A 13,683-nucleotide genomic window follows, 5' to 3' on the forward strand; every position below is an offset into this window, starting at 1 on the left:
CTGAATTATCAACTGAAGTACCACTGAATGATAGTTCTTTCAGCGGACCGCTACTGCACTTTTACTTTTAACAGACTGTTATTGCAATTGAACTATTGTCCCTGTTATTGAAAGTTTTTAAGATTTCATTTCCAACACAACAAAATATGTTATGAGTATTATTCTTTGTATGTCGGTATTGTCAGGAGCTCAAACTTAAGCGAGCAAGCATTTCAGTGTCTGCTTATTTATTCTAAAGGAGGCGTTTAATTTGTGAAGTCTAATAAAACCTCCATTGCCATAATCCGATCATCAGACAGCCCAGATGATAACTGGAAAAAAAAACCAAACCAAACCCAAAAAAACCCAAAAAAACCCACAGCCACCAAAAAGGGGCTGAAGAAAAGCTGTTGTTCAAACTCAGTTCAGCAGAGTGAGTGGATCAAATACTGAATGCAAGTGTGAAGCAAAGACAGCTGCTTTCAGAGGGAATGTACAGAAATCAAATCCTGCACCACTGAGGATACTATTGTACAATGGCTGGATTAACTTCCACTGTTGAAGCAGCAGGTAAAACTCAGCAAGCAAGGAGTTAGCTAAACCTTAGCATCTCATCAAATAACAGATTTCCCCCCCCCTCGTGTTCTAAATTAGTTTCTCTTCAATTGTATTGAAATCTGGGGGGTAGGGAGAAGAAAGCACACTCTGAGTTTCTTAAACTTCCAAATCCTACATTTCCTGTCATCAAAAAAGTTTTATTTCTGTAAAAAAAGAATAAAAAAGTTTTTCTATTGACAGTTGATTCCTTCCATGGAGAACGTATTTTTGAAGCAGCCTTACACACTTTATGGAACTTTTGTTAGGTTGTCATCTTTTCTAACAAATCCTTGTTTTCTAGTCCTTCCCTGCAGCTGTCCCTTCAGCATTTTCAGGCTGGAAACTCACGTTTGGAATGGGCAAGTAGGGACAATGGTCAGTCAGTGCTGTGGGTATGTTAAACTGCCGGCACTCTCCAAACCTGGGACTTGCAGCAGTTCAAGACTGAACACAGCAAACCGCCCTACAAGAGCAGTAATTTTTCTGCCCATTCCCATTATTAAAGAGCACGTCCCAAACCGTCTTAAGTTAACACTCATCAACAGCATCCTCAACATTTGTCAGTTCATGGCCTTCATGAACAAAGTTAGGAGCAACGATGTGATAACATGGCAGAAAATATCACCTTGTAAGATTTTAGTTACTTGAGAGGGCTATTTGGGTTTCTTTAGAAAACCAGATCCATGAGACAAGTGATTAGCTGCTCCTTCCTTAGGTAGCCCCCATGAAGTTCAACATCTCTTATTCCACAAGCTTAAACTAGTAAGCCATTATTGACTATGTACAGGTCTAAATGGATTGGAAAATGAAGTCAACAGAACAGAAACTAAAATTAGGCCTGCTACAAAGTCTGTAGTGTGAAATAGCCTGAAAATGTTGTTTGCACCATTAAAAAAAAAATAACTTTGAGATGGTTTTGTACTCTGTTTTAACCAGTTTTCCATAGAATTTCTATTATAAGGTGTAGCATAAAGTCAGAGTTAATAGGAGAACAAATGAGTCCCCAGACTCATTGCCAAACAGTAGGAAAAAAATACGAAAGACAAACCATTTTATTTTAAAGCAGCTCTCATCTTCTTTTAGAAAGAGAAAAGCCAAGATGGGCAAGTTACTGCACTGAGCCATGGAAAACACAATCACCTTTTCAGTGAAAGTCAGTTCTTGGCACAGCTACTGCTCACTGTCTTCAAAGGCCCTGCACAAGTTACAAGTCCCTCTAAGAGCAACTCTACTCATAAAGGAGCCCTTCATGTATGTATTTTAAATAGATTAGATTAGATTAGGAGTCTGCAGGAAGTCTTCTAAATCTGCTTGTGAGTGAATGTACTCCTTCATATTGCCTTCTACTATGTTAAAACCCCCGGAGACAGGGCAGGACACTGTAGGAATATGTTTGATATATAGTTGGATTAAATAACAACCTAATATATCAAACATATCACACAGAGTCCTGCAGAAAAAGGCATCCAGGTTTGATTCATCTTGGGAAAAAGAAAAGGACAAACTGCTGAAAGCTAACAGCAGGGAAGTCTTATTGACTACTAAAGTTTGAAGGTGTAAGCCAGCACAGAAGCATGAAGAGCATATCAACAGAGTTGGGTAGATACAGCAATGCTCTCTGCTGTTGTACCTAAACTACCATACCTCTTTTTTTTTTACAAGTGTTCTTTTTCCAGTATTAGTGAAGCATCTAGGTTTTATTAGACAAAATGTTTTCATTCCAAAAAAAAAAAAATTACTAATTTTGAGGGGTTGTTATTTTACAGCCAGTGACATATTTACATAACAGGAGGAGTATGTGGCTGCACTGCAAGACAACTGACCCTCCAAAAATGGAAAACATTAAAAAAGAGTCCACACTCAGAAACAGCCAAAATTTGCTTAATAGACATTCAAGATCTCATTGCTTTGCAGATCATTCTCCACCTTGAACACTGCAATGAGAATACTGAACAGGTTTTGTGTTTTGGGGAGGAGTAACAACACCTGCTTTAGGATAGGTCTTAAAGTGCTTGAACATAAAAGCTCAGAAGAAAGATGGATATGAAGAGGGTATCCATGGGGCAGTGAACTAGCGGAATAAGCATTTCAGGAGCACATTCACCAGCAGCCAAATGACCAGGATTTAAAGCAAACAGAATATGCATCATACAACAAAACACGGGCACCAGTTGGCAGGCCTGTGTCTTATTAGAGATTTTTCTCTGGGATATGACAATTCCCAGTAGTGAAAAAATGAAGACATCTCACGCTACTGGTCTCAGTCTGAGACATCAGGGGGGTACGATAGGTGCAAAAATGTGCAAACAAGGAAAAGAAGTAAAAATAAAATAAGAATACGTCCAAAAAATTAAGATAGTGGAACAACTGAGAATAAAACTCTACCTTCAACTAATGTGTTTTTTTTTTTTTTTCTTCTGTAAAGGAAACAAACTAACACACAAAGGTGAAAATTTCAAGCCTAAATCAAATTACTCCCACTCCCTGCCCCAGCGAGAGAAGCTTACCCAAAAAGAGTCAGCTACCAATTAATAATGATGAAGATGATGGATCTCCTGCAGGAAGATTATTCTAAAATTACTAACTAAGGATTTCTCTGCAAGTTCCCTTGATGATGATTATTGTTAACCAAAGCAGGATATTGGTCTAGCTTGGCCAGTGGTCCATTCCATTGCAGATGATAGCTAAGATTCTTGCCTTTCTGAGACTAAGGATAAGCAAAATCAGTTGTATCAACCCTCTTACCTAGTCTAGGCATTCACACTACAACATGATGTATGTTGTCACAGAGAAGTGTCAGAAAGGCAGAGATGGACCAAAGCAGAAAATTCTATTCTAGGAGTTACAAATACTACTCAGAAAGAGTGGTATTTGAGCCACTCTGAGATCTTCCTAGTACTTTTGCTCAGCATTACAATCCATATTGTGAAAGGGATTAAATGCCTAATAAAGGACGTAAAGGCTGTTTAAAGCCCAAATTAAACTAACAGTTGGATCTGAATTTTAGTTTCAGCAAACGACAAACAGATTGACAAATAAATCAGAGGCAAATTGGACACTCAGAATAACACATTAAATGAGGAGCAGGTATGAGGTCTGTATTCACTGGGAAATCACAATGACTCTGGAGTGGCTCAGAGCTTGGAAGGAAATGGCGCCATGGTTACTAGGCAACCCACATATGCTATTGTGCAGTGAGGGTGTAGAAAAGGTGATGGAGGACTCTTCCTCTCCTCAGACTCAGCCTGTGTCCTCTGCTCTGCAGAATCTCATTATAAAGGACCATTTTTCTTTATTAAAAAAATGGATGTACTTGCTAAAAAATGCTGGACAAAGAGCATTTCTTTTTCATGAGCTAATTTATCCCCCTCACCAAGTGGGGGTTGTGGGAGTGGGAAGTCCTCAAAGAGCAGAGCTACCAAGAACTACTTCATCTGATGTTCCTGAATGAGAAAATCATCCTACACCAAATAAAACCACCCAACACTGAATGTTCTTGAAGCCCTGCTTTTTAGAAACATTAGAAAGACTTCTCATTAGCTTCACTTAGAAAACAGTTTTGCACCTACCAGCAGCATGAACAGGGAAGCAGATACATAGTCCTTTCCTGAAGTCTATTACACAGACAATGCATTATTTTCTTTTTAAAGAAATGCAATTCATACAACATAATAATTTCCTCCAAAACCTGCCGGTTATTCCACGCTAGGCAAAAGGTAGCAATTCTCTGTGATCCAGCCTTGTGAGCTATGCATACAACCATAAGTAACAGTAGTTTCATATATTCTATCAGTACCACGTATGAAAATCGTTGGCTTAATTTTATGTAACGCATTCAGAGACACGTTTGAAACGACCTGGCAACAGGCAACACTACCTGCCTTCATAATGAACTGGAATTCATTTTCCTTCAGGGAAATTAAACAGAAACTGACATACCCCATATCTGATTGATACTGAAGCACCTACTCTTTTAGCATGGCATAAAATGACATGTTTTTAATCTTAGAAAATCACAAAGGCCTTCTGCATTCTGTGTTGCTGCTGCTGCTTTCTCCTGCTATTCTACACACATTCAGATGAGCACAGAGGGTCTTCAAAGGAAAGTGAGAATGACTTTTCACATCAGTAAAATATATTTGGAAACAGAATAATACAAATCCACAGTAGTGATATTGTATCTCTTTAAAGCATTTCTAACATTTGGGTTTTCTTCCTTTGCTTGCTCATGGCTGGGGCTTCACTCACTCCCTGAAAATCATCTTTCTTTACCCTCTTCCTTCAGGGGTCAGTCACATCCAATACAGTGTCTAGTGGCACTGAGACTGATGCAAGGTTTGATAGTTTATGCCATTATTGCGGACAGTAACAAAATCTACACCAATGCATGGGCTATATGCATCTTTTGCTTTAATAACTTGAAAGAAACAATGGGGATGGACACTCACCTTTGGCTTGGCTCTTGGTTTCAGCTGCTCTAACTTCTTTGCTGCAGCCTCAATTGATGCTGCAGCTCCTAGTAGCTCTGTCTCCGCAATGACTGTTGGGTCTTCTGGATCCACCCATTCTGTCCCTGAAATCAGTGGAGATGAAGACAATAACTTCAGTGCCAGTGAGCTGCCATTCAAACAGGGTGATTACAACCACGGTTCAAGAGTCAAATATGGAATGCACATCATAGAAACCTGATTTTAGTACCATAATGGCATAACAACACTGTAGTTTGCACTGAGAGCAAAACATAATTCAGAGTGAATAAAAGTATTTAGAAGGTTTATTATATTTTTAAAGTAACTTAATTAAGGACTGTGTAGGCAAAGCAGCCTCAAAAAGGGATACTATCCATACTGGGAACAAAACTATCTGTCACTCAACTTTAGTTTATCAGAGGTCTTACTAAGATGGTTTCTAACTTGACCAAGTTGTAAAGGTACATTGAGAATTCTGAGAGAGTGGTAAAGAGAATATGTTACAGACAACAGATAATCACCCACCACATGCTTTTCAAAGTAGTTTCTGTAACATATCCAAAGGTCAGCTTTTTTTTTTTTTTTTTTTTTTTGTTGTTAAGTTTTTGCCACTTCTCTTAGCTCAAAGAGATGTGGTAGGTCCACAAAAAAATACATGGCTGGAGGTGATCTCAGATTTTTGAAAGCTCTCAGTACATCATTATTTTCAATTCCATCACATTATTCTCTAGATGCCACGATTCAGAAAGCATCCACTGTTCTGGAGTGAAGAAAGCAATGAAACAGCCAAAAGGAAAATGAGATGGAGAGAGATAAGGAAACCAGAAAGGAAACTTATAATTTCATAACTAGTAAGGGCAAGGAGAGGAAGTAGCATCACAGATAGAAACAGAAGAATATAGGAAACACTGTATCCTAGACAAAGGAAGACTAAGCTAGAATGAAAAAAACAACAGGGAAGAAAAATATCTCTTAAGGCGTTGTTAAACTTAATTGAAACTGGATCAGAAAGTTTGGGTGAATCTAATATTAAAATATTAACTGAAATATTAACTGTTATTAAGGAAGAGTGACTGGGGAGAAGGATACTGGCACTATGCATCAAGAATAGCATAACCCATGTTTGATTCATCAAACATCAAAGGAAATAACCTCGAAAGCTTATGGATCAACATTGCAGCTGCTATGGATGACCAAATCAGAGAAAAATACAAACTGACTGGCTCCTATTTATTATGTGGTGGTAGCAAGCTGAAGTACATGGTACTGTAATCCTAGTGAGCTACATTTCATGCTGATAAACCCTATATAGTATGTATATATGAATTTTTAACAAATATCAAAGATTACCCAAGAAAATTTCTCAGCTCAAATAGTGTACAGGATAAGGAATAGTATGTTAAACCCTAATATTAGCAGACAAGCAGGGAAAAAATATTTTTATGTAGGCAGCATGTATATACCCAGTCAAACCAAATTTGTAAAACATAGCAGTTCCTCTTAAAAAAAAGGCTTTTCACAGAGATGAAAACATTTACATGCTACATTGGTTATAAGAAAGAATTTTATCTTCTATCCATAAACGAAAATCAGGAACAAAAATTTGGAATGGTTCAAACTCCTTTCACTTTCCACAAAAAAGCTTCTAAAGTGAATAATAAAAAACCAAGTCCCTACAGGAATTAAGTGAAAAAAGAAATTAAAAGTAACTTTTTGTTTTAATGAATATCAATTAAAATGCAAAAACTACTGGAAAGTAATAAATATCTCCAAAGATGAGGGCATAATTTTTAAAAAGTATTTAGGGAACAGAAAAATTCTGATATTGGCTTGGCTTGTTAGCAAATGAAAGCAGCAATTTGCAAACTTCAGAACAGGTGCATAAAAAGTTGAAGAACTCAATAAATTTGCCTGAACAGGAAAAAAGCATAATGTAGATCACTGTTTCTTTAGACTGAAGTTCAGAGTAAATCTACTAGTAGATGTGCTTAGCAGCAGTGGTATATCTAATAATACCACTGTTAATATATACTCATCTCATTTCAAACAGTGAACGATGGAACTGTCATCCAAGAGTTCACATGCATCACTGGATAAAAACTTTCCTATGGAAATCACTGTCTGAGAAAAATATCACTCATATGAAGGCAGGGAACTTCTGCAAAGCAATGGAGTTCACTGCTTATTTGAGTGCTGAATTATATTTGCCTACAAGTTGTTCATTTCTACGAGTTCAGGAAATCATCCAGACCACAGTTCTCTGAAGTCTCCCCTTTTATTTGAAGTTGGAAAGCAACTATCGCTGCAATGCAAAGGCCTTATTTTGATTGAACAAACATGAGTGTAAGGGAAGGAATCAGCCATCCAATTGTAATTCGTCCAACAGTGCAAGAGAAGAGATACTGTATTTTGCTTTCTGCTACTGCGGCTCTTGAGTGGTCTGCTTGGTGGTTCCACCTTCTATGATCTTAAGAGTTTTTTTCCAACCAGAATGTTTCTACGATTCTGTGATTTACAGATGACTTATGACTGATCCTATGAATTGAAAAAGGGTTAAAAAGTCCTGTTTACCAACAATATGAACCACTGAATACCAGTAGAGAACTTAAAAGAATGGAAGTAGGTGGTACCAAGATACCTAGAACATACAGAAAGGGATCTTGTGTTAAACTACAGAAATGACAGATGATGATCTCTGGAATGAAAGGCACCCTGCACTGGTAGTCACACTGCCCAGCTCACCTTTCATGGCTTCTGCTGACTGGATGAGCTCTGTAACAGCACCAGCAACACGCTTGGAGAAAGAGGCCAGCTGATGTTTTAGTTCTGGCGTCGGTTTTTGAAGGATCTAGAGAAAGAGATAAAATATAATAATGCACACAAGTAAGGATTCCAGAGAATGCTGGAATATTCTCAAGGCACATTACTGAAAGATTTATTTCATACAGCAATTGGCTGACATCACTCCAGTGAGAGACATAGTGCTGTTAATGAATCACTAGTAAAGGCTTACCCTGCAATGTCTGATGCATACTAGGAAAGTGGCACTGCCTTGCATTTCTACAGGGCCTGGCAACGTTGCCTGGAAGTTTTCAGTACTAAAACTAGGACAGAATTCTCTAAAACAGAGGCATGTATGTAACTAGGTAGGAGGAATATGCAGCTTCAGCACTCCACTCTGAGATATTATAGTCCTTACACTTATGCATCAGGCTTAGGCTTTCTAAAGAGAGGAGAGTAGCTGATTTTCAAGTATGAACAGAGGAGTTGGTCACTCTTTCTAAGCAGCAGAATTGCAGAGTTCTGCAACCTAGTGCCAGTTACCTGTTCTGGGAGAGAAATCATCAATGGTGAAGCCAACCCTGGGCAAGATGCTTAAATAGAAGGGGAAGAAAGACACCTCTGAACTGAATTTGCATGAAGTATTAAACTGTGCTTCTTCAAGTGGAAAACAGACATGTTAATATTGAAGTTGAATTCTTTCCCTGAATAGGAACATTTGCATTTTTAATGACCATATTGCAAGAAGAAAAAATATAAAGTTCTAGAAATTCATGTATAGTCAAAAACTACTTCTGAGAGTGACAAATATATAGAGAGATTTAAGAGCAAACCAAGAGGTTGAGTCTCAAAAGTCACATGCAGGTGTGCATTTTCTTAATATTTTCCAAAACTCCCTTACTAAGCAGCTCTGAAAACTAGGTGTACTTTGAAAATACATTTTATTGTTCTGTGTTTCCCATTTTGTTGTCAAAAGCCTAACCCCTTACTTTGACAGAATAAATGATGTTTAATTCTTTCTTAACTTTGCCTGATGAGAACTCTGCCATGTGAGGAATTCTATCTCCCTGGACTTGCCACATCTGCATATGGGTGCACTGGTCTCCTGCTTCCCAAGGATAAGCTTTAATCAACTAGTTTCCACAGTAAACAGCAAATACATAAATCTTCCACAGCTGAACAATCTGCAATGCTGACAAATCGTCACAACAGAGTTATAACCAGGGTTCATACACTGCACCATCCCCCTTAGTATGGCAGAAATTGAGCACTGAGCATCTCAAGAGTTATCTTCCCACAAAAGCAAGAATGTCAAAAAATGGCATTTTCTGCTTCAGCAACTGTGACACTAGTGCTACCTACGATAGTGGTGACAATGTTGGAACTGAACAAATGGATGCAAATTTTAAATCTAGGCAGTTTACAAACCGCATTGTTTTAAAGCTAATTTAGAACTCGCAGCAGATTCTCATCCCCTGCAGAGTCATGTACGTGCATGGCACAAGAACAATGACAAAAGCTTCAGATGTCCCCTTAACTCAGCATGCATCAATACTGACCAAGATGGAGCATATGAATAAGCAGGAAGGCAGATCAGTCTTTAACCTTGCTAAGAAAACAACTCAAGTTGTTTTAAAAGAATTTGTGCATGCCCAACAGCTTTAGCAGGTTCCTGCACCCTGCCCCTAGCAAGGCTGCAGGAATATTCCTCTGAGCACCCAAGTCAGTGCTGTGCCACTTGTCCAGTGCAACCTCTGTACAAGTCATTACAGTAGCTTAAGAAATCTTAGACATTACATCTGAACAACCTTGCACCTAAAAAGTATCATAGAATAATTTAAAAGAAACACAGCTGCTGAATAGTACTCTTTGACATCCCTGTGTTGAGACACCCATGCAATCATCCCTAGCCTTACTACTGAGGGCATAATTGTACTTACTAACAACTGTAACACAAGGTGCTGTGTGGACTAATTAGAGATTTCTAATCTGAAATGATCCACATTTCTGGAGACAATGGCATAGTAGACCAAAGGGTTCTAAACTACTGGAGTATCAGGGATCAGAGGTTAACAGGATTGTCCCACATGGCACTCATCTTGCTATCATTTTCTTCTACCTAAGCCAAAGAACTCTGAGCTAGGATTTTAGGTTAGCAAGATTGTGTACAGCAGGAACAGCTCAGGTAACCACAGAACAAGCAAACAAATCACTGAGATTACACTGAGACTGTGTCTCTGACACAACTCCCAGAAGTTAGAACTTGGGGGAAAGAGGGTGAAAGTCACTAGAACAAAAAGTCTGTAATTTACTTGGTTCAATGCTCCTTTGAAAGTGACCTTTTTTCCATCTGTTTTCCAGATAACGCATACATTTATGTGACTAGTTCTAGACAGGCTTCAGCAAAGACTCAAGAGGAAGTTCAATTCCATGTATCTCTTTTTTTCATGCAGGCGGTATGCTTTTCTATTGTGGCTGTAATCTGGGTCAGAGTCAGTTTTCTTAAGGCAGCAAACACTGAGGGGGGTGAGGTGGGTAAGTTTCTCATGACTTTAGGGCCCTGAAATTAAAGCAGCTTAAGGTAAATTTACTTTACTCTTTACTCCTTCAGTAAAGGGGAACAAACCTTTCTACCTTAAGCCTGTTTACCTAAGCAGAGAGGAAAAAATAACATGAGGAAAAACTGACTCAAGTCTGTGGTCTCTTCTTGCATATATATTATAGAAGAAGTACTATGACTGAGTTCAGGAGACCAAATCTGAAAAATTCCCTGAAGTACTTCTAAACTAAAAATGAATCACACATCTAATGCTAAGTTACTGCTATGGAGCTCTAAGAATTACATTAACAAGTTCAATCTCTCTCGAAGTATTTTCCCTGCTAGTGGCAAGAATAACTGTGACTTAACTTATACCCTAAGTATACTTCAACGACTTCATATAAATGATTAGACATGCTGCATTCTCAGCCGTAGAGCTGACTTTGATTTGCTAATCGCAATTAGTGGCTGCAAATTTCAGTTTCAGAGACTGTAATATGTGAGCTTAATGCCACTTAAAATAAAACTCTGGGTGTCCATGAAGCTGAATGCTGATTTAAGTCACCTCTGGAAACTTCAGTAGCTCACAAATCCAAACTGAAAGTCACATTATGTCTTCCTACAAATGTAATAGCAACCGAAGAACAATATATTATGTGATAATTATTGTACTGTCAAGAAAAGTCAACAGGATTCATGAGTTCGGATTGGAGTAGAGAAGTTTTATGTAGAGCTTTGGGGGTATCGTGTCTGGTATGAGTTGGACAGCTCTTTGCGAGGCAGTGCTGGCTTGGGGTTTTGGGATGGCATGGAGAAGGTACCTTTTATTTTCCTGGAATGAGGACTGCAAAAGTCATGTAAAAGTGCTTTCATAAAGACTGCATAACCTCTTTGGTCTGGGGGACAGGAGTTTGCCTAGTATGTCTAATGCGTACCATGGGCTTAAAAGAATGTTGAATTATTTAAATTTTTCTGTCAGGGACCATTTTTAGGTCAGGACCTGTATTGCCTTCAGATCTGATCCAGAATCTGAATTTTGTATTTAAGAATCCCATTTAAGTACTTCCAGTTTTCCTTCTGTCTCAGAGTTTTGAGCTGAAGTACTGAGTTTACTTTAGCTTGCTTTTTCCGAGTAACAAAATTGTTCATAATCTTCTGACAAAATGATAAACGTGTCACTAGAAGGCACTATAAAAGGGGTCAGAGAGATTATTCTCCTTGGAAGTATGTGTAAGCACTTGCACATACCAGGAGAACATGTTCCAGGAGTTCCAGGTATCCCAGGGTACATTCTGTTCCAAAGCGCAGGGCTCTCTCTCGAACTTCGTCACTCACATCTGGATGATATGATGCTTGCTGAGGAGGCAAAACAACGTTAATGCCCCAAAACTGCTTCCACAAGAGGAGGTCAACCCAGAGAAGACAGAAGAAAGAGAAGGGGAGAGATTTTCCCAAAGAGGCAGATGCCCTCTGAGTCCAGGGGCCAGCCGTCCCCATTGGACAGGTGTAAGCACGCTATGCGGCTGCGCTCCGGCTGGATAAAGGCACTGGCAACCCTCGTCCTTCCATCAACACACCTCCTGGCTGGGAGTGCACCTGCAGTCTTTCTTAGTGTCTTCCCTCACGTGTTGTCAGCAGTATTACTGCTTCTTTCTGACAGCTGAGAACAAACACAGAAAGCCTTGAGGAACAATTCAAAAATACAGGAGCATTTATGATTTCTTCTAGTGAAAATGTATCATGTGGAAAACACCTTGGGGCTGGAATGGGCTCTTGGGTTGCATACATACTGTTGTACACTGTAAAGGTTATTGCTACAGTGGCTTTTCTTTTTTACTAGTACCAACACAAAAGCACAGATTTCTCACTCACAAATGGCTATTTAAATCTTCCGGGTTAGAAATACGCTAGACCCAGTTTTTTATTGTAAGACTGTACAGTCTACCATCATGGAATGAAAGCAGAACCAAAGCACTGGCCTGGCCCCACGAGACTTTGGGCCAACATAAGTCAACCATCAGCCCAGTGTGTCAGTCAAGTGTGGATCTCTCACTTTTCCTTATCCATTCTGCAAGTAAAGACAATAACTTGGTCCTTACAAAAAGCTTTGGAAATGGCACATGCAAAGTGCTATGGAAGTGCCAAGATATAATTATTCTACACGAGAGAGACAAAACAAATCAACCTACTTAAGTGCTGGGGTCTAAACCCCCAGCCCTGAATGAGGGTTGGCATATGGATGATGCCCACAACCAGGCAAGAAAGACCCTCCTGATTGGTTTTCACCCAGGGTCTGGCCAGCCTTGGGTGGGAACTAATGAGGAGATCACCACCAGGTGCCCCCACCTTGCACATGGACTTGGAGGTGGGGCAAGAAGCCACCTCTATTAGGGCTGACTCTGCTTGCAGGGGGGTTGGGAGGCCTGCCCACACAGTGCATGTGCTGTGTGGGGGTTCTGGCTATCAAAAGGACTCCCCAACTCTTCACGGCAAGCGGAGTCCCCAGGATGGCAGGGCCAGAACATGAAGCTGTCTCCGAGTCCCTACTGGGCTCAGGGCCTGGCTGCCACCATCACCCACGGCCTGGCTCCTTTCCCACATCGCTCCCTTCTTTGTGACCACTGCGGTGGGTGAGTGTGGAGGGACTTGTGCCTCCCTCTGGTCGTCCGGCAGTTGGGATCTCTGGTGGACCATGTGGGAGCAGAGGGAGGATTTTGGCTGCTGGCCTGCCCGTTCATGATAATATCATTCTATTATCGGGCAAGTGGTCTGCAGAAGACCTACCCAGTCAAAAAAAAATAGGGTTAGCTGCTTTTTGTTATCAGGCAACACATAAGTAAAAGCTTATTAATGGCTTTAGCTTGCCATAGGGACTTAGCACAGCAAGAGGCAGTGCTGAAACCATCCATTTAAATACGGCAGCAGCAGCACAGTCAGTTCTTTGACTTCTTAGAGATTTCCAGTAAGTATGATGTCTGACATGACATAAGCCTGACTAATTAAACCATTTTATTTTTAATAAAAAGTGAAAACTGCAGCCTTCTCAAGCTTTGTGTTTTCTAAAATAAACTTCTAGGGAACTTTTTTATTGAACAGAAGTGCTAGTTGTTAACAAGTGAAATGTCCTAAAAATCTTAAATATTAGCATTTCCTCTCACAAAACAACTCCTTCCACCATTACAGCCTTGTATCTTTCATAGGGTCTGGGGATAATCTCACTGCTTTGTTAGTTTGAGCCCTTCCTGCAACCTGACCACCCTGAGCAAGCGCTGTGGTCCGCTGGGCCCGAACTGTCTACGGGTTCCCCCTGCTGCGACA

General features: G+C 39.8%; 1 protein-coding gene across 1 annotated transcript in view; it reads right to left on the reverse strand.

The window, feature by feature from the left end:
* LOC103773991 (talin-2-like) overlaps nucleotides 1-13,683 on the reverse strand; it is a gene marked incomplete at its 5' end in the record, with an annotated part of 42,016 nt that overhangs the window by 10,147 nt on the left and 18,186 nt on the right. The window contains 3 exons of the mRNA XM_008941373.1: nucleotides 5,025-5,149; nucleotides 7,788-7,893; nucleotides 11,614-11,721. Coding sequence (XP_008939621.1) covers nucleotides 5,025-5,149; nucleotides 7,788-7,893; nucleotides 11,614-11,721 — 339 coding nt within the window. The remainder of the gene's footprint in view (nucleotides 1-5,024; nucleotides 5,150-7,787; nucleotides 7,894-11,613; nucleotides 11,722-13,683) is intronic.

Source organism: Merops nubicus, unplaced genomic scaffold, assembly GCF_000691845.1.
Source record: "Merops nubicus isolate BGI_N331 unplaced genomic scaffold, ASM69184v1 scaffold21015, whole genome shotgun sequence".
Classification (NCBI taxonomy): Eukaryota; Metazoa; Chordata; class Aves; order Coraciiformes; family Meropidae; genus Merops; species Merops nubicus.